The sequence below is a fragment of the Oncorhynchus nerka genome, linkage group LG10 (genome assembly GCF_034236695.1).
Source record: "Oncorhynchus nerka isolate Pitt River linkage group LG10, Oner_Uvic_2.0, whole genome shotgun sequence".
Classification (NCBI taxonomy): Eukaryota; Metazoa; Chordata; class Actinopteri; order Salmoniformes; family Salmonidae; genus Oncorhynchus; species Oncorhynchus nerka.
In genome coordinates, this window is record NC_088405.1 from 30,780,339 (window position 1) to 30,802,007 (window position 21,669).

The 21,669-nt window shown below is 40.5% G+C and overlaps 1 protein-coding gene across 1 annotated transcript in view; it reads right to left on the bottom strand.

Moving 5' to 3' along the window:
* Positions 1-1,132: 1,132 nt before the first annotated feature.
* Positions 1,133-21,669, bottom strand: part of ccdc85a (coiled-coil domain containing 85A) — a 40,698-nt gene continuing 20,161 nt past the window's right edge. Inside the window, exons 3-4 of the mRNA XM_029671929.2 lie at positions 5,987-6,044; positions 1,133-1,980 (exon numbers count right to left, since the gene is read on the bottom strand). Coding sequence (XP_029527789.2) covers positions 1,965-1,980; positions 5,987-6,044 — 74 coding nt within the window. The 3' untranslated portion in view covers positions 1,133-1,964. The remainder of the gene's footprint in view (positions 1,981-5,986; positions 6,045-21,669) is intronic.

A 21,669-nucleotide genomic window follows, 5' to 3' on the forward strand; every position in this document is an offset into this window, starting at 1 on the left:
TAGGATCTGACATTAGTGTGCGACTGTTATCCTGGATCAAATGTAGGATGTTTAGGACTTGAAAAAACAACGCAGTTCTTCTATAATGAGAAATCCCCAGGGATCTCCATGCATGCATGCATGCATGCAGACACACACACACACACACACACACACACACACGTGCAGAAACAGACACACACAGAAAGTCACACACACACCAGGTATCAAAGTGCTAGCGAAGGCATGTTGCTAATTAGACAATCCCAGTTCCTACAAATCGTGTTATTTTATTTGAACAATACTGCAGTTATGAAATCTATGCCATCCTCTTCAGCCCTCCCAGCCTACATTGACATTACATGTCAAAGTAAGTACAGGCAGATAGACAGACAGTGTGTTAAGTAGTCAGGTAGGCTGACACAGAGACACAGCTTGCAGGCAGTAGTGAGGGCAACCCTAGTAGGACCCACTACTGGTGCATTGCAGTGGGAACTGAGACAATCACAGGAGTAGGTTTGCAGTTCCGCCCCGCTGACAGAGTTAATGTTAATCAGCACACCACTCCCCTCGCCTACCCCACACACAGGTGTGTGTTTGTAAGATAATTGTGTACAATGAAAATAAAACATTTTCCCTTAGTGTGTATGCTTCCTTTGCGCATGTATGTTGGTTGGGAAAGTGTAGAGATGTATATGTGTTTCTAAATGGGAGTGCGTGTTCGAGGGTGGTTCTCATTAGAATTGCTTTGATCTGATGCCATTTGAGTAAATAAATAATGTTAGACCATTTCCCATGGCAGCAACCCAGAGGAAAATCTATATGTTTACTGTATAGTATACTGTTACGAAAACACACACACACACAAGCTGACTATAGAGAGATATTGATCAGATAAGCCTGTGAATATCATGGAGGTCTCTTCGGTCAAGCGGAATGGTGAGCTTGATCATCATAAGCTTCTATCTGTGTTGTGCCTGGATCGACGAGTTAAGCGCATAATTGCTGAATACCTGTTGCCACTCCTTCTGCTGGGGTGAAATAGTCATTTTCTTCAACCTTAACATGAATCCATGCACTCCTAAACAAAAACACACCTATCGTCAGTGTATGGTGTGTGTGTGTGGCCAAACAAAAGACAAGTCTCTCTGGATTAGGCATTTTACATAAAGACACTTTATTATATTAGACATACATCTCTTGATATGATATTTATAGATATTATAAGACCAGTAGGTCAAAAATAATACTATAATTGTTATATATAGAAAACTAAGCAGATATACACTACTTTTGACTTATCTTAGTTCTGTCACCAAAAATCTAAAAGTCACAGGGATTAGAGGTTACACAGTACAGTCTGTTAGTAATAATGTGTGTGTGTGTGTGTGTGTGTGTAAGTGACCCCTCACAAATCACATGAATTGAGATTAGGATTTTGTTAGGTTCTCGCCACAACCATTGTCATATTAGCTGGTGTTTACATTTGTAGATGTATAATAAGGGGCCAATATAATGCAATCTTCTCAGTTGAACTTTGACACAAGGTTTATGTACTATACTGTAACACTGGTTGGAACTTCACACAAAGCTGAAAGGGGAACACAGTACTGTAATGCATTATGGAGAGCATGTGTTGGTCTGTAAAGGGCCTATGGCCTACAAGTCTTGTTCCTTTCTGTTTCATAGGCTTTTTTAAAAAGGAGGTAGGACTATTTTGTTGGCAACAGAAAATTCACTGACAGTAATATTAATTTGGCAATCACACTACCGTGTTTCCTCTATCTGACATTAAGAAAGAGCATGGCTGAAGTGGGAGTCGCCCTCACCAAGACACTGTCTTTCAATCTTTATTTTGGTCTTTCTCTCTTTTTTTCTCTTTCTCTACTGCACCTCTCTCTCTCTAGTGTTTCTCTGTCTCTCCCCCTCTCTCTCTCTTTAGGGGCTCTGGTCACTGCAGCATGTATTATGGAGGCTTGTCGGGGTCAGGAGGCATCAAAGCTGAAAGACAAGAGGGGAAAATGGGTATTACCATTACTGTGTATATGCATGTTTCGTGCAAGTTGCCGTGTGTGTGTGTGTGTGTGTGTGTGTGTGTGTGTGTGTGTGCGTTAGGGATGGGGGTTTTAAATCATTTCACTATTTGAATAGAAATTTCTGTCAGATATCCGGATATTGCAAATATATGTAATTTTTTTTACTTACGTTTCTTAACCTGAGCACTGCTGCTATAGCTAGCTAGGCTAATTCAGGCTACATGCTGCGCTTTTTCCCCAACCCCATTCAGATAAAACAACAGCTTACCTGTTGGTTGCTCGTTGTAGCTTACTCCTTCTCATTGAGAACTTCCAATTCCATAATTTTATTCCATCCTGCATTGCATTAGTGAACTCTCACTCCACATTGAGCCTCTTTGTTACCTTGATTGGACAACATTTTATTTTTATTTATTTTTTACCTTTATTTAACCAGGCAAGTCAGTTAAGAACAAATTCTTATTTTCAATGACGGCCTAGGAACAGTGGGTTAACTGCCTGTTCAGGGGCAGAACGACAGATTTCATCAACAACTAGCTACAGTGCCTATAGAAAGTCTACACCCCGTTGAACTTTCTTCACATTTTGCTGCGTTAAACTTAAATCTAAAAAGGGATTATATTAGATTTTTTCCCGACATAGCTACACAACCTACTCCAACTTTTCAAAGTTAAAGAAAGCTATAAAACATTTTCCAAATTAAGAAAAAAATAATACAACTGAAATATCATAATTGGACAAGTCTCCACCCGCCTGAGCTAATACTTGGTGGAAGCACCTTTGGCAGCCATTACAGCTGTGAATCATTTTCATTAAGATTCTACCAACTTTACACAACTCTTAGAGCAACATACAGAGCATTCAGAAAGTATTCAGACCCCTTCACTTTTTCCACATTTTGTTTCGTTCCAGTCTTATTCTAAAATCGATTAATTATAACATTTTCCTAATCAATCTACACACAATAACCCATAATGACAAAGCGAAAACAGGTTTTTAAAATGTTTGAAATACAGAAATACCGTATTTACACAAGTATTCAGAATCTACTATGAGACTCAAAATTGAGCTGTTTTCATAGAACATCCTTGATGTGTTTACAACTTGATTGGCGTCCACCTGTGGTAAATGCAATTGATTGGAGATGATATGGAAAGGCACACACCTGTCTATAAGGTCCCACAGTTGATAGCGCATGTCAGAGCAAAAGCCAAGCCACGAGGTCAAAGGAATCATCTGTAGAGCTCTGAGACAGGATTGTGCCGAGGCACAGCTCTGGGGAAGGGTAACAACACATTTCTGCAGCATTGAAAATCCCCAAGAACACAGTGGCCTCCATTATTCTTAAATGGAAGAGCACTCCACCAATCAGACCGTTATAGTAGAGTGACCAGATGGAAGCCATGCCAAAAGGTACCTAGAGGACTTTCAGACCATGAGAAAGACTGTGGTCTGATGAAACCAAGAAACTCTTTGGCCTGAATGCTAAGCGTCACGTCTGGAGGAAACCTGGCACCATCCCTACGGTGAAGCATGGTGGTGGCAGCATCATGCTGTGGGGATGTTTTTCAGCGGCAGGGACTGGAAGACTAGTCAGGATCCAGGGAAAGATGAATGGAGCAAAGTAAAGAGAGATCCTTTGGGGTGGCAGGTAGCCTAGTGGTTAGAGCATTGGGCCAGTAACTGAAAGGTTGGTGGATTGAATCCCCGTGCTGACAATCCCCGTGCTGACAATTTAAAAATATGTTGTTCTGCCCCTGAACAAGGCCGTTAACGCACTGTTCCTAGGCTGTCATTGTAAATAAGAATTTGTTCTGAACTGACTTGCCTGGTAAAATAAAATAAAAATCCCTGATGAAAACCTGCTCAGGACCTCAGACTGGGGCGAAGGTTCACCTTCCAACAGGACAACGACCCTAAGCACACAGCCAAGACAATGCAGGAGTGGCTTTGGAACAAGTCTCTGAATGTCCTTGAGTGGCCCAGCCAGAGCTCAGACATGAACCCGATTGAACATCTCTGAAGAGACCTGAAAATAGCTGTGCAGTGAAGCTCCTCATCCAACCTGACAGAGCTTGAGAAGATCTGCAGAGAATAATGGGAGAAACTCCCCAAATACAGTGCCTAGCTTGTAGCGTCATACCCAAGAAGACTTGAGGCTATAATTGCTGCCAAAGGGGCTTCAACAAAGTACTGAGTACAAGATCTGAATACCTATGTAAATGTGATATTTCTGGTTTTTATTTGCAAACATTTCTAAAAACCTGTTTTGCTTTGTCATTATGTGTGTAGATTGATGAGGGGGGAAAACTATTCAATACATTTTAGATTAAGGCTGTAACGTAACAAAATATGGGAAATGATCTGAATACTTTCTGAATGCACTGTATGTGTGTTTGTTTTTGTGTGTGTGCATGCCTTTGTATGTGCAGTACCAGTCAAAAGTGTAGACACACATACTCATTCTAGGGTTTCTTAATTTTGTACTATTTTCTACATTTTCTACATAGTAAAGGCATAAAAAAATATGAAATAACACTCATGGAATAATGTAGTAACCAAAAAAGTGTTAAACAAATCAAAATATATTTTAGATTCTTCAAAGTAACCACCATTTGCCTTGATGACAGCTTTGCACACTCTTGGCATTCTCTCAACCAGCTAGTCTCCTGGAATGCATTTCAATTAACAGGTGTGTCTTGTTAAAAGTTAACTTGTGGAATTTCTTTCCTTAATGTGTTTGAGCCAATCAGTTGGGTTGTGACAAGGTAGGGTTGGTATACAGAAGATAGCCCTATTTTGTAAAAGACCTGGTTCATATAATGGCAAGAACAACTCAAATAAGCAAAGAGAAACGGCAGTCCATCATGACTTTAAGACATGAAGGTCAGTCAATCTGGATTAACTTTGAAAGTTTCTTCAAGTACAGTCGCAAAAACCATCAAGCGTTATGATGAAACTGGCTCTCATGAGGACCACCACAGGAAAGGAAGACCCGAGAGTTACCTCTTCTGCAGAGGATAAGTTCATTAGACTTAACTGCACCTTAGATTGCAGCCCAAATAAATGCTTCACAGAGTTCAAGTAACAGACATATCTCAACATCAACTGTTCAGAGGAGACTGTGTGAATCAAGCCTTCATGGTCAAATTGCTGCAAAGAAACCACTACTAAAGGACATAAATAAGTAGAGACTTGCTTGGGCCAAGAAAGACAAGCAATGGGCATTAGACAGGTGGAAATCTGTCCTTTGGTCTGATGAGTCCAAATTTGAGATTTTTGGTTCCAACCGCCATGTCTTTGTGAGATGCAGAGTAGGTGAATGGATGATCTCCGCATGTGTGGTTAACACCGTGAAGCATGGAGGAGGTGTGATGATGTGATGATGCGGGGGTGCTTTGCTGGTGACACTGACAGTGATTTATTTAGAATTCAATGCACACTTAACCAGCATGGCTACCACAGCATTCTGCAGCGATACGCCATTCCATCTGGTTTGGGCATAGTGGGACTATAATTTGTTTTTCAACAGGACAATGACCAACACATTCCCAGGCTGTGTAAGGGCTATTTTACCAAGAAGGAGATGTATCAGATGACCTGGCCTCCACAATCACCCGACCTCAACCCAATTGAGATGGTTTGGGATGAGTTGGACCGCAGAGTGAAGGAAAAGCAGCCAACAAGTACTCAGCATATGTGTGAAGTCCTTCAAGAGTGTTGGAAAAGGATTCCAGGTGAAGCTGGTTGAGAGAATGCCAAGAGTGTGCAAAGCTGTCATCAAGGAAAGGGGTGGCTACTTTGAAGAATATTTTGATTTGTTTAACACTTTTTTGGTTACTACTACATGATTCCATATGTGTTATTTCATAGTTTTGAAGTCTTCACTATTATTCTACAATGTAGAAAATAGTCCAAAAAAAGAAAATTAGTAGGTGTGTCCAAACTTTGACTGGTATTGTATGTCTCACCTGTCCCAAATCTTCACACTCCTACAGGTGTTGGTGCAGCAGCCAGCAGATATGAGAGCTGCAAACAACATCAATAAATATGATCAATAATCTATATGACAAGGGACAAGCACAACATCCTGACAATAAAACCAGAATGGAATGGAATAAAATAAACATATTTAAGAGTATTGTCGTGTGTCTGTCTTGATTTTCACAGTATATCCAGAGCAGTGTGTGTGTTCGTACGTGTGGCCATAGTAGTGAGTCACTGTACTAATTACAGTCATTAGGTGGAAAACAACCCCATAATTCAAGTGTGCTGTAATAAGGAAGCATCGCTTAATCTGAGAGGACTGGATCTGCTGGTTTGATTTGCTTATAATGCCCTCTTAATTATTTATGTTTGATACACTGAGGACAACACACACACCCCAGTTAGCACATAACGTTCTGAGAACAATGTTTCTTAGAGCTTGGTGAGAGCAAGGTTGTTCTTTGGTTATTTTGCATACAACCTTCCCACAAACTTCTGTGAATGGTGCAGGATACTAAACTAGCATATAACATGAAACATATGTTTATTAGGTGGGAATTTCAGTGCTTCAACATAATGAAAGTTTCCTACAGGTTTCCTCATGGTTAAATTTAAAGTAATGTTCTCAGAACGTTAAGAGACAACGATCTTCTGTGGGAATTCCAGTACTTGAGCATAACATTTTCTACAGGTTTCCTCATGGTTCTATTTAAAGTCATGTTCACAGGACATTAGGAAGACATTCCATAAAAAATATAAGAAAACAGTAACATTCAAAAGAATGCTATTTAAAAACGTACATTCCGTTCTCAGCGTCAACAAAACTCTCTATGTTGTGTGTTCAGGTGTGTTGGCCGCGCCCACTAATTGGCCACACCTGGTTCTTAAAGACTGCTTGTTTCCTTTGACATTAGGTCAATTTGAATAGACTAAACTGAACAGCTTTGTATGAGTAAAAATAACATGGCATGCTACTTCCGTTCTGGTGATGCAGTGGACTAATTCCATGGATAGAAAACAGAAGATCTTCGTTTTGAATCTCACTGACGCTGTGCCACAATAAATCTATGCTTGGAGTTCAAAACAGTTAATAAAAACTAAACTAGCGGTGAAATTTTCTCAGAACATTTATTTAAATACCTTAAAATAACCTATAATTTCAGTTCTCAGAACATTAATAAAACCTCCCAGGAAAACATTCAGGGAACCATAGTAAAAGATTCTCAGAACCTCCCAGCAAATGAAAAATATTTGTTCCCAGAAAAGGTCAAATTTATCAATTCTGTTTTTAGAACATTTAAAAAAACGTTCTGTTTTAACGGTCAGGAAACGTATGGCTTCGTTCCCAGAACCAATGGAAACCAAAAAAAAAGTACATTCCCACAACTTCCAATAAACTAAATGTCTGTCATTCTGCCCCTGAGCAAAGCAGTTAAACCACTGTTCCCCGGGTGCCGAAGACGTGGATATCGATTAAGGCAGCCCCCGCACCTCTCTGATTCAGAGGGGTTGGGATAAATGCGGAAGACACATTTCAGTTGAACAACTGACTAGGTATCCCCCTTTCCCAGTGCAAATTAAAAACATGTTTTAAGTTTCAAAGTTACAACAACCTATAGCTAAGTTTTTTTATTTGGAGCTAATAAATCATTTTTGATTTGGGTCGCAGCATATTATGCATATCTGCTACTGTAGCATAGCAGCAAAGGCTGGACAAATATTATTTATCTCTTTTGTTTTAATATTTTAAAATGCATCCTACTGTATGTACATAAGTGGACATTATCAAGGGCCATATTTTTTCAAATAAAACAATGGCCAGTTTGGGTCGCAGTTGCACGTTTTTTTGTAAAAACAAATAGGCTATGGCTGGTCCATGAATTCTTTGTGTTTTTTTCAATAAGGCCCGTGTGCTAATTGAGTTTGACACCCCTTGGCTAGCATATCTATTTATGTAGCTATTTATTTAGCAAGTTAAAAACACAGAGCCTAACGTTAGCTAGCTAGCTGCTGGGAGGATGACATGTCATTGGATGAGTGGGTGAGTGACCGACTTTTTCTACTCATTGTTTTTCTTTGGCTACAGCTAGAGATGCTGCAGGTTCATTTTGTTAGCGAGCAAGAAATGTGAATCACTTTGCTAGCTAGCTATGCTGAACTTTATCCACAGTTAGCATATCTCTTAGTTGTCAATCAAATTTATTTGGCATCGATCAAATGTGCGGGCAGGCAGGCAAGTTCCCATTCAGTTGTTAAAACGTGGGTTGGGACAAGCATGCATTTGCAGGCAAGGTGCAGAAGGACGAGCAGGCCACTATTCCCCATTGTTTATCAGTGCAATTTTAACGGCAAACTAGTTTGAGAGGCTTAATCTACTGTTCCCTCGTTCGATTTTAGCTCATCTCGCTCTGGCTAGCATTAGTTGTTGATCTTGTTGTTGTTGATGTGCATAGGCAACTGAGGGAGAGAGACTCCCTTTTCATGGTTGTTCGATCAATAGGATTGTGAAGTTTGCAAATGTAAAAGGACTCCCGTGGTATTTATATATTTGCAGAAATCCATTCAGGTGTATTTTGCAGCTTTTGATGAATGCGTTCTAATGATCTAATGTTGCGCTGTTACTACTGCCTGTAAACACACAGTCCAGTTGAAAGTGAATGATGGCAGGCCTGTGTGGCAAATGACGTATTTGCATATAAGCCTACTGTACCTCTGATTGGCTATGATGCACTGCTCTGCGTAGACTCTGGTCCCAGACCGGACAGATGTTTTATTTGGTTTTAATTACAGCAGTGTCTATTAATTGTCCAAACGCGAGGCCGCTTTCCCACTCTATATTAATCTAGAATTTTCACAAATGCCTTACTGTACGTAATTCCCAAACATACTATGAATTTATGAAAACATGATAATGAACATCTCTCTTGTCAGAAAATGTACAAAAAAGGTGTAATATTCTTCCTGGAGGAATATGAACAGATTTTATGTCATTTTGCAAAAATGCTGTCAGTTCCACTTTAAAACAGTTAGAGTTTAATTGCTGTGATAGGAGTAAACTAAGTATAGATCAACAACATTGTAGTTATTCCACAATACTAATCTAAATGACAGTGAGAAGACTGAAGCCTGTACAGAATAAAAATATTCCAAAACATGCATTCTCTTCGCAAAAAGGCACAAAAGTAAAACTGCAAAAAATGTGTCAAGGAAATTAACTTTTGTCCTGAATGTTATGTTTAGAGCAAATCCAACACATCACTGAGTACCACTCTTCATATTGTCATCGGCAAGGACTAGGGAGTTTTTGAGGATAAAAAGAAATGGAAAAAAGCCAAACACAGGCAAAATCCTAGAGGAAAACCTGGTTCAGTCTGCTTCTAACAGACACTGGGAGACAAATTCCCCTTTCAGCAGGACAATAACCTAAAACACAAGGCCAAACATACACTGTAGTTGCTTTCCATGATGACATTGAATGTTCCTGAGTGGCCTAGTTAGAGGTTCGAATTAAATCTGCTTGAAAATCTATGGCAAGACTTGAAAATCGCTTTCTAGCAATGATCAGCAACCAACTTGACAAAGTTTGAATAATTTTTTAAAGAATAATGTGCAAATGTTGTACAATCTAGGTGTAAATAGCTCTTAGAGACTTAAACAGGAAGATTCACTGCTGTAATCACTGCCGAAGATGATTCTGATATGTATTGACTCAGGGGTGTGAATACTTAAATTAAATTAGATCATTCTGAATTTCATTTTCAATCAATTTGCAAAAATTTCTAAAAACACGTACTCACTTTGTCATTATGGGGTATTGTGTGTAGATAGGTGAGAAAATATTTAATACATTTTGAATCAGTCTGTAACACAACAAAATGTGGAATAAGTCAAGGGGTATGAATACTTTCTGAAGGCACTGTACATATATGACTCGTTTCAGGAAACTAGGCATATGTTGCACTACTTCACAGGAGCATAATTTGAACATAAACAAACATTTTTTATCAAAATGGAATATGTGACCTTTCATGTGCCTTAATAATAAACTTGTATTCTATCCATAAATACGAATACAATTGTTAAATTATGAGCCAGGTTGGTTTAGCCACAGAAAAAGGTGGAACCTTCCCACAAGCCATGATTGGCTGAGAAAATTAATGGGTTGGATATGCCGAGAGATGAGTTTGGATTGGTCTGCCATGTAACGTGCTTCTGTCTATAACGTGAGCTGTTCAGTATGTGTTGACAGTCCTTTCCATGAAAGCTATAACATTAGCCATCGAGAACTACAAAAGTTTTGCTACTTTTCTCAACAACATGACTTGACACAACGCTGGCCAAACGAGATGTAGCTAAACAAAATTGAGTTAAATGTTTAACTACGTGAAGCATTCATCCATGTATACAGGTAAGAGTCTAGCTACATTTTCAGATAAAAGTTTCTAATTTGGTCAGAAAGTCAGTTTTATTGCAAGTTAAAGCCTACTGTTAGTTAGCAAACGTTAGCTTGCTGGCTCGCTAACTAGCATTATGGGCATGATCTGTGTAGTATTATTATTTATATCAGAAATCCATTTGCATTGCTAATTATAGCCTAATGTTAGCTAGCTAACGTTGAACCAATTTTGTTAGCTTTAGCTACCTGCAGATTCATACTACAGCTATGACAATGTTTGTATTGCTACTGTAGTACTATGAGATTATCCTGGTTCATTGTTTAACTAGCTAGCTACCCAACATGTCTAGACAAAGGACTCCACTTCGGACGGATTATAACATGACCCATCAAATTAGCGAGGTTTGTCTGGGGGTAATTATGGCCATCTATTGTATTTCATGAACATGTGTACATGTCTAGACAATAGTGACTCATCCACTTAGCTGGCTGGGGAGTGGTTATAGCATTTCCTTCACATGACCCATCAATTTAGACAAGTGTACCGGGTAAGCATCATATAATAATGATAAAATAGTTATACAATATTTTTTATATGGACACTTTCTGTTTTTGATATTGCTACTAAGTAACCACTTCACTGTACCGTTTACACCTTCTGTATCCTGTGCATGTGACAACAAAACTAAGATTTTATTTGATATAGCGTGTGTTTACCACATGGCCTCAAACGTGAATCCCTAAAGAGATGGGCGTGGCTAAGGCTTTAGAGGGGGTGAACGATGCTGAAAGGGTGTAGACAAAGAATAACTCTCCAGTAGGTGTACCAAAAGATTCAAAGGCCAAGTGGGGTTAAAAGTTTATCAACTTTCAAGGCAGAATTACTTTCCCATTGTTCCTCAACTGCAGTGTATGATATACAATTTTCTAGCTTTGAGTCTACTTTTATCCAATGTAATTTTTTTTTAAACACAATTTGCTACATAAGACCGAAACTACTGTAGACGGTCGGACACATATGAATTTTTCCCTGTTGCCTTCCGTGGATGTCATTGGGCAAGGGCAGAGAAAAAGGCAAGACACTGCTTTGACAGTGATTATTAACACACATACCACCACACTGACTCTCTATGTGGAGAAAGGTATTTTAAAACCCAACACTTAGCCATCAATGGTCAAATATTAGGCAGTACATATGTATCCTATTTAGACCCTTCAGCCATCTTGGTTATTCATGCAGGACCAGTGGATCAGACTTCCAGTGAGCATGTGGCAGAACAGCTGTTCAGAAAGAGAAAATAAAGAAGAGCTGACCAGTGACCACAGTCATTCATCATCTGTCATACATGATGTGTGTGTGTTGTGTGCATGCGTGGTTATTTAATATTCTAAGTACAGAGAAAACACTGACAGGTGTTTTGAAGGGCTATCCTGCCCCTATGCTGTCCTCTAAGCAGAGAGACCCTGATCCTCCTGGCCCTCTCTGCCACTATTGACCTGCTTCCTCCTGCCCTCCCATTGGTCCAGCCAGAGACAAGGACAGAGACCTCTGGCTAGTCCACAGCTGTCTCCTCTGCTCTGCTGCACCTGTGTGTGTGTGTGTAGGGGGGAGTGGCCCTCCATTTTGTTAGGGTCCTTTGAGGCATAGCCTCATTGTGAGAGGAGGAAAGAAGGGAGAATAGAAAGAGGCGACTCTTTGAACAACAGCGCCAGGCTTCTATGAAGACTTCAAAGAGTAAACACACACACACAAACACTACAAACACAAATAAAAAGGTAAAGACACACACACACCAACTCAACAGTCTTCATTATGTTCCTGAGTCCCTCTATGACAGCCATTAGACACAGTGTCAGTGAAGGTCTGCTCTGAATCTGAACCTCTGCATTAGGCTTTTAGTGGGGGAACAAAGCTCAAAGCACCAGGAACGACGCCTAAGTGTTGCTTACACAATCAAATAAACAGAGTGATATTACTGCATCTATTTGGATACATAACACAATGTACACTAAGATCAGTCACAAGCCTGTAGCTGACATGGTTAGGGGAGTTTGTGTGTGTGCGTTGCGTGCCTGTACACGCATACTGTACATGCGCATGTGTGCGTGTCTATGTTCATGACAGTGTGGGTAGGTTAGCTGCACATGTAAGCCATTAATAATATGCTAAATATTCCTCAGCAGACATAATAGGAAAAAGGCTTCAAAGTGGAAATGCAAATTAGAAGCCAGGGAAGCAGCTGTTGGCCTAGCTTAGGAGCTGTCCCCTGTAGAGGACCTCTGATCACTATCACACACACATACACATGCTCACACACGCTCACATACACTCACACATCCTCCAACATCCCATAATCCAACAGCAGTCCAGGTCAACACTTAATTAGTTTCCTACCAAATATCTGTGCTGGGCTTACCACCTTATTAACCTACTTCTTGCCTGCTAGCAACCAAAAGAGAGAAAAATACCCAACAGTGGCAGCACACTCACTTTTTGACTCCCACACACACTTTCCTGTTATAGTTGTTTGTGGGAACTCCTAGCACTCGCAGCCGGAAGACCCAGAGATGGGAGTAAATAGAAGTGATTGGAGCACACCAGGGAAACCAGCGATATTAGGAGCTTAAACTACTATTTAAAAACCCTAAGATCAAACACACACACACCTACGCTGTGTGTGTGTGTGTGTGTTTTCTCTGGAGGCAAATTAGGCTCTCATCCTTAGTCCTACCGAAGGCATCCACCCACAACAGACCAATGTTCTGTCTCTTCTCTTGTCTGTAGAAACACTCTCCACGTGGAGAAAGGTACTGAGGAACACTATTCAGTCCTGGTCTAGCTACTGATTGCCTGCCCTGGTACTGAGAGAGAGGTCACAGGAGGACGGCTCATAATAATGACTGGGATGGAGTGAATAGAATGGTATCAAACTCATGGAAACCACATGTTTGATGTGCTTGATATCATTCCATTGATTCCGTCCCAGAGTGTCTGGTTTGAGAAACAGACGCCTCAGAAGTCCTCAACTGGCAGTTTCATTAAATAGTACTCACCAGTCTCAACGTCAACAGTGAAGAGGCGACTCCGGGATGCTGGCCTTCTAGGCAGAGTTCCTCTGTCCAGTGTCTGTGTTCTTTTGCCCATCTTAATCTTTTATTTTTATTGGCCAGTCTGAGATATGGCTTTTCTTTGCAACTCTGCCTCGAAAGCCAGCATCCCGGAGTCGTGTTTTCACTGTTGACGTTGAGACTGGTATTTTTGCGGGTACTATTTAATGAAGCTGCCAGTTGAGGACTTGTGAGGTGCCTATTTCTCAAACTAGACACTCTAATGTACTTGTTCTCTTGCTCAGTTGTGCACCGGGCCTCCAACTCCTCTTTCTATTCTGGTTAGAGCCAGTTTGCGCAGTTCTGTGAAGGGAGTAGTACACAGCGTTGTACGAGATCTTCAGTTTCTTGGCAATTTCTCGCATGGAATAGCCGTCATTTCTCAGAACAAGAATAGACTGATGAGTTTCAGAAGAAAGTTATTTGTTTCTGGCCATTTTGAGCCTGTAATTGATCCCACAAATGCTGATGATCCAGATACTCAACTAGTCTAAAGAAGGCCAGTTTTATTGCTTCTGTAATCAGAACAACAGTTTTCAGCTGTGCTAACATATTGCAAAAGGGTTTTCTAATGATCAATTATCCTTTTAAAATGATAAACTTTGATTACCTAACACAACGTGCCATTGGAACACAGGAGTGATGGTTGCTGATAATTTCCAGCTTCAATAGTCATTTACAATGTCTACACTGTATTTCTGATCAATTTGATGTTATTTTAATGGACAAAAATGATATTCTCTTTTAAAAACAAGGACATTTCTAAGTGACGCCAAACTTTTGAACGGTAGTGTACATATATAGATTTTTTAATTTTATTTTTACACATACTTTTCTCAACATTAACCACATCCGAAACAAACCCTTCCACAAAGTGTGAGCCATCACACCATGGAAAGGAACATGTCACGTTGGTATTAATTATTCGGTAGACAGGCGCAGGAATGTGTAATAGTTTTTTAAATTTCTTACCCAAATTACGGCGTGACGTGTAAAGGCACGGGGACGAAAACCAAACAAACACTATACAAAACACAGGGTAAAAACCCAAACAAAAGAGCGAGGAGTACCTCGAATAATTAACACAAGCGCACAATGATTAACACAATGGACGAGACCCGTAATCATCTGCGCAATCCACAATGGCACGAAAGTCAAACCACACATAGACCAGGAACTCACACGAACCAAAGGACATTGTAACAATAATCGACAGCACAATGGTAAACCAAAGACACACTTATACAATTACTAATCACTGGGAATAGGGGGCAGGTGTGCATAATGAAAGTTCCGGAGGGATCCGTGAAAGAACAACCTAATCAAAACCTTTCCTTTATAGAATGCACCTCTGTCAACTCTGTCAAACAGCACAAAAGGCATGTCTATCTCTGTATCCATTATCCAACAAGTGTTCAAAAGCTTTGATTGTTCTACTCTAACACTAGACTATTCAAAAATGCAATACAAATCTTCAAAACGTCCCCCTGTTCCGTTCCATACCATACAGGGCCAACCCTACTAGCATCCTGGCATGCCATTCCAGACTCAGAACATCAAACAAGATCCACAAAGCAAACGCCATCCCTTATGTCCAGCACAGCAAGTACTTCAACAGTCTTAGCATATATTGCAGGACAATGATGAACAATGATTAGCAATCAGCGACGGAGCTGACAACCATGCATCAATTACAAAACATCTTCCTTGTCACTATACTGTTGGATTGTGCAACCCTTTACTCAGTTCGGAACCATTGCTATTCTAAAATGTTTACACAGCTTATCAGTGATATTGAATGCAGGCCAGTTAGCACATCTGTCATGACAACAGGAAGTCTGACTGACAGTGAGAAGAGGATGTGGAGCATATGCTGACGTCATATCCTCTTTCTCAGCAATCTTTCTTCACAGCTACAACCGGGATCAAATCTCAGGGCTAAAAATAGACCCAGCATCATACACTGTATGACAGCCTAGAGAATAAACAGCCACCGTTTAGTCTATTCTCTTATCCAATGTCCCTCTCTCTCTCTCTTGTTCACTCACACAAACACACACACTGCCCTGACGAGAGGTTGGTGTGCTTAACCCTTTACTCACAGAGTGGAGAAGCGATGTCATCAGGTCTGGTGAAGGTGTGCTCAGGAGCTTCTCTGCTGACACGTTAGAACATCATGCGGTCAGGTGACACACTGCCAACCAATGCTATTATCATGAGACTAATTCAGACTTCTGTAACGGACACCCATTACCAGATTGGAATACAGTACTAGTGCAAAAAGCAAACACTCTGCATCTACCAGGATTGGGATTCAAACATTTCAAGGACGGATGAGGTTTGCGCCATTTTCTCCCTTGGAGAAAGGTTCTGTCTTTGTGTTCTTTGCTTCGCCAGGCTTCTGCAGCTGTCTTTTGTCTGGGTGAACAAGTTCTCAAAAGATGACTTGGGAAGGAGGGGGCATACAGCCAGTTCATGAAAGACAGAATATGACCTTCAGCTTGGCATAGCCCACAAAGAGTAAAGCTCCTTCAAATACAACAGCTCAGCCTTCGTCATACCCTCAATGTGCGTCACACACTCATTCACTCACAGTGAGCGACCACAGTTGGATGGCAGAATCGACCATGGCAGTATGATTGCCATGTGTATTGGTGATAGTGAAGAGGCTATTGCTAATGTCCATAGTCTTATGATGCTCCACTCCCTCACTCGCATATGCACACCCAAACGCACACAATACACACAACACAAATACACTCTGTCACTTTCTCTCTCTCTCTCTCGCTCACTGTTTGAACAGATTTTCGTGGCTTGGCCAACATGATTGGTCGTGAGAGTCTGGAAAATGAGACATTGGATTCTCCCATTCTGCTGGTTTACAGGAAGTCCCTCCATCCTACTCTGCATCTTCACTGGCAGGTTTGCTCCATATTCACTATGTGACTGCTAGCCTTACTTCTGGTATTTTATTAACTTCTTAAAGCATGTGCTAAATATTCACAGTACATATGCTATTTAGCTGCCAAACGATTCTACTACTTCCTTTCCCTCTATGTAATGTAGTCCAAGTCTGTACAGTCTAGGATGGCCACAGTGAAAGAGCAGAGACAGAGTGATGTGTGCCCTCATCAGAAACAAAAAAGTTGCCTTCTGTTCAGTCGAGCAACCACTTCTTTCTGCCTATGAACAATAATGCAAGCAAGGCCAGCTGAGACTCAGCCAAACTGCAGTGCTTTCACTTATGCCCCTTAAAGCATGTACACACACACACACACACGTTCATAATCATATTTTCTGTGACAGACACACACTCTGTCACACACACTTTCTCACTCAAGCGAATGGGGCACCATCTGTTGCTGCTCACACCACACCTGACACCAAGCATGTCAGTGTTCTGGTCTTAACGACACACACACTGATTTCTACACATCAAATCAGTCATCTCTTTTCCATCCATAGTATCATTATCTAAAACCACATCATCTACAAAACATAATCATCATTAAGGCTCTAAATCGTGCTATTTAAGGCCTGACAGCATAAATTAAAGCTGTGATTAATTCATGCAACACACACACACACACACATATGCACACACAGACAGACACCAACACACGTACGTACGTACGTACGCACGCACACACACACACACACACACACACACACACACACACATTAACATGAATCAAGAATATAATGGACTCTGCTGGTGCTGGGCAATTAGAGCGCAGCAGACAACTACTATAGCATGAGATGAGTATTTGACAGATAGTCATGCACTATCTCTGAGACTGACAGATCTATAAGATGAAGAATGTCTGTTGAGAGCTACAACACATACTTGGGGACGGATTCAATATAGCGTGCTTGACATTTTAGTCATTTCTGATTGAGCCGACCTGCGCAGCACATACAAGTGTCTGCATACAGTGCCTTCAGAAAGCATTCCTACCTCTTGACATATTACACATTTTGTTGTGTTACAGTCTGAAATCAAAATTGATTAACCAGATTTTTTTTCTCTCACCCATCTACACACAATAGCCCATTATGACTAATTGAAATACAGAAATATCTCAATACATGTTAGAATCACCATTGGCAGTGATTACAGCTAGGAGTCTTTCTGTCTTAGACCTTTGCCCACCAGGATTGTACAATATTTGCACATTATTCTTTTTTTTATATAATTCAAGCTCTGTTAAGTTGTTTGTTGATCATTGCAAAACAACTATTTTCAGCTCTTGGCCTCATGATGAAATCCCTGAGCGGTTTCTTTCCTCTCCGGCAATTGAGTTAGGAAGGACACATGTATCTTTGTAGTGGCTGGGTGTATGGATATAGAATCAAAAGTGTAATAACAACTTCACCATGCTCAAAGGGATATGAATTGCTTTTCATTTTTACCCATCTATCGTACTACACCGACGCTCGTCGGATGTGGCAGGGCTTGCAAACTAAAACGGACTACAAAGGGAAGCACAGCCGTGAGCTGCCCAGTGACACAAGCCTACCAGACGAGCTACAGTTGAAGTCAGAAGTTTACATACACCTTAGCCAAATAGATTTTGTAGGCTGTGATTCGATGATAAATTAACAGGCACCACATTGATTATATGCAACGCAGGACAAGCTAGTTAACCTAGTAATATCATCAACCATGTGTAGTTAACTAGTGATTAGGTGAAGATTGATTGTTTTTTATAAGATAAGTTTAATGCTAGCTAGCAACTTACCTTGGCTCCTTGCTGCACTTGTGTAACAGGTGGTCAGCCTGCCACGCAGTTTCCTCATTGAATGCAATGTAATCGGCGTCCAAAATTGCAGATTACCGATTGTTATGAAAACTTGAAATCGTCCCTAATTAATCGGCCATGCCAATCAGTCGACCTCTAATGTAAACTTCTGACCCACTTGGAATGTGATGAAATAAATAAACGCTGAAATAAATCATTCACCCTCCAATTATTCCGACATTTCACATTTTAAAATAAAGTGGTGATCCTAACTGACCTAAAACAGGAAATTTATACTAGGATTAAATGTCAGGAATTATTAAAAACTGGGTTTAAATGTATTTGGCTAAGGTGTATGTAAACTTCCGACTTCAACTGTATATAAAGCACAGGAAAAATCTCATTTTGGACTGCCCTGGATCTTTAAACTCATAGCACGTCATGCCAATTTTAGGCAACAATGTTTTACAGTTGAGGCATAAAACACCCACCTGTGAATAACATGAGACTCAGTTCAGAATAGACTCAGGTGTGTGAAAGTTAATTTCTTCAGAATTTCACCACAAAATGTTTTTGGGTTGTCCTAGGCAACGCATTGCGGGGCAATTCAGCCTATGCTTTTTCACTCTCCCTAGTTCCAATTCCTGATTGAATATGAATGCAAGTCTGATAACAACAACAATTGGCCTTTACAAATGAGCCATAATAGACCTGTCACACTGACAACTCCTTTCCGTAATATCAGACATGTTCAACCTTATTGGACAACGGCTAATAGCCTTGTATGCATTGCATTGGACCAACTTTATTGAAATCCCAAGGTATTTGGAGACACTGGTCAGGGTGTTAAAAAGTGGAGGAGGAAACACAGAGAACATGGCCCTAAGTACTGCTCAGTGTACCAGACTGATTATTCAGGGAACTGGGCTTCCACTTATGCCAACAGCTGGGTATATACAGTAGGAGGTTTTCTCAGAAAATTCCTTTAGTTTCTGAGAATGAGGGCGATGGAAGAGAGGGAGAGAGACAGTGAAAGAGAGAGGGAGCAAGAGAGAGGGAGCGTGAAAGAGAGAGACAGAGAGAAAGAAAGAGGGAGGGAGGGCGGGCAGGAGGGATTGATGGAGGGGGAGGGAATGAGTAAAGAAGAGAGTAAAGAAGAGAGAAAATGCCATATTGAAAACTTCAGACGAACGCTCAAGCAGTTTGAAGTGACTAAAATCCAAATGTTTTGCATTTCTGATTGGTTGTTTCTGTCTGTTATTTTTCCTGCAGTCTGAACAGCCCTAAAGCACATGGAATAGGATACTTCAAGCTGTCACGTTCTGACCTTTATTTCCTTTGTTTTGTCATTATTTAGTATGGTCAGGGCGTGAGTTGGGGTGGGCAGTCTGTTTGTTTTTCTATGATTTGGGTATTTCTATGTTTCGGCCTAGTATGGTTCTCAATCAGAGGCAGGTGTCATTAGTTGTCTCTGATTGAGAATCATACTTAGGTAGCCTGGGTTTCACTGTGTGTTTGTGGGTGATTGTTCCTGTCTCTGTGTTTGCACCAGATAGGACTGTTTTGAGTTCTCACGTTTATTGTTTTCGTTAGTTTATTCATGTATAGTTTTTCTTCATTAAACAAACATGAATCATCATCATGCTGCATTTTGGTCCGCCTCTCCTTCAACAAAAGAGAACCGTTACACAAGCCACATTTTCATATGTGGTTTGAAGTCAGATATAAATCTGATTCCTGGCCATGCGACTTACATTTACATTTACATTTAAGTCATTTAGCAGACGCTCTTATCCAGAGCGACTTACAAATTGGTGCATTCACCTTATGACATCCAGTGGAGCAGCCACTTTACAATAGTGCATCTAAATCTTTTAAGGGGGGGGGTGAGAAGGATTACTTTATCCTATCCTAGGTATTCCTTAAAGAGGTGGGGTTTCAGGTGTGTGTGAATGGTCAAATCTGATTTATTTTACCTCAACTGGTTTTAGGACTGTTATTTGGCATATCTTGTTGCTTGCTAGCTACTCTGTTGACAGTCTGACAAGGACATGCGGTAGCTAACTAGGTTGTTTAAGGTTTTGAAAGTGTTCTTACACTATGATTTTGAACATTCAAAGCAACCGGGAACTGTCCATTGTAGGCATTGTTGTCACCGTAGCTTGCTACATAACTTCTGAGTGATAGGAAGCACCGGCACCATCACCAATCAGTCTACACCACTGCAAACATGTCAACAAAAGACTGCGCACAAATCCAATTTGGTCACTTGTAACTTTCTGTTTGGACAGTCAGTATTCCATAACGGATTTGAAAAACACAACTGATTTGAGAATTAAGGCCTGCAGTGTGAACAAGGCTTTAGAGGATCCCTGCCAGCTCCCTCTTTCCCTCATCAGTAACACCATCTCAAGAGAGGATAAATCAAATTCCAGCTTGATGCCAAAACAGCCGATGTTCAACCTTCTACACCCGCACCCACCTCCCCTCAACACTCATTGAAACCCAGAGAGCAATTCAAAATCCCTCCAAATTAAATTAGGTTCATACTGCAATATAAACATCCTAAACCAAACAGAACAGGACAGACCAGAGTAGGGCTTTCGAGATTCTCACGATTCTATATGAATTGTGATTTGATACTGCAATTTTATTCCGATTTGATGTTCATAACATATTGCTCACCATACTGTATGTCTACTACAGAGAGACAAGTGTGAAAATTAGATTTGGTCAGTCACGGAAATAAAAGTTGAGAAAACATTATGGCTCAAAATGTAAAAAGAAGATGGATATCTATAGGATTGGATGCAGGAACTGCTGACTAGCGCTAGCTAATACTACTAAGCACATACTACCCAGCAAAATTAGTAGTCAAAGTATTGATATAATTTTGTCAAAAATATCACGATATGTAGGCTAACTGTATCAATTTTTCCCTACAGGATACGGAAAGGAAAACCTATGTAGCATGAAGCAGCCTGAAAATTCAGCAGGGCCTGTTGGGTGTCACATCTCCAATGCTAATGCCTGGGCACCCCGAGCACACGACAGGGAGAATGATGCCTTATTTACACAGCATCTGACACCAGTCCTCACTGATTGACTGGCTGACACACTGAGATCACTCCACCAAAGCCCAGAGATATTAAGTGCTCTCAAAAGACAAACATACACAGTGCCTTCGGGAAGTATTCAGACCCCTTGACTTTTCCACATTTTGTTACGTTACAGCCTTATTCTAAAATGGATGAAATGTTATTTTTTTCTCAGAAATATACACACAATACCCCATAATGACAAAACAAAAACAGGTTTGTAGAAATTTTTTAAATATATGAAATACCTTATTTACATAAGTATTCAGACCCTTTGTCATGAGACTCGAAATTGAGCTCTCGTGCATCCTGTTTCCATTGAT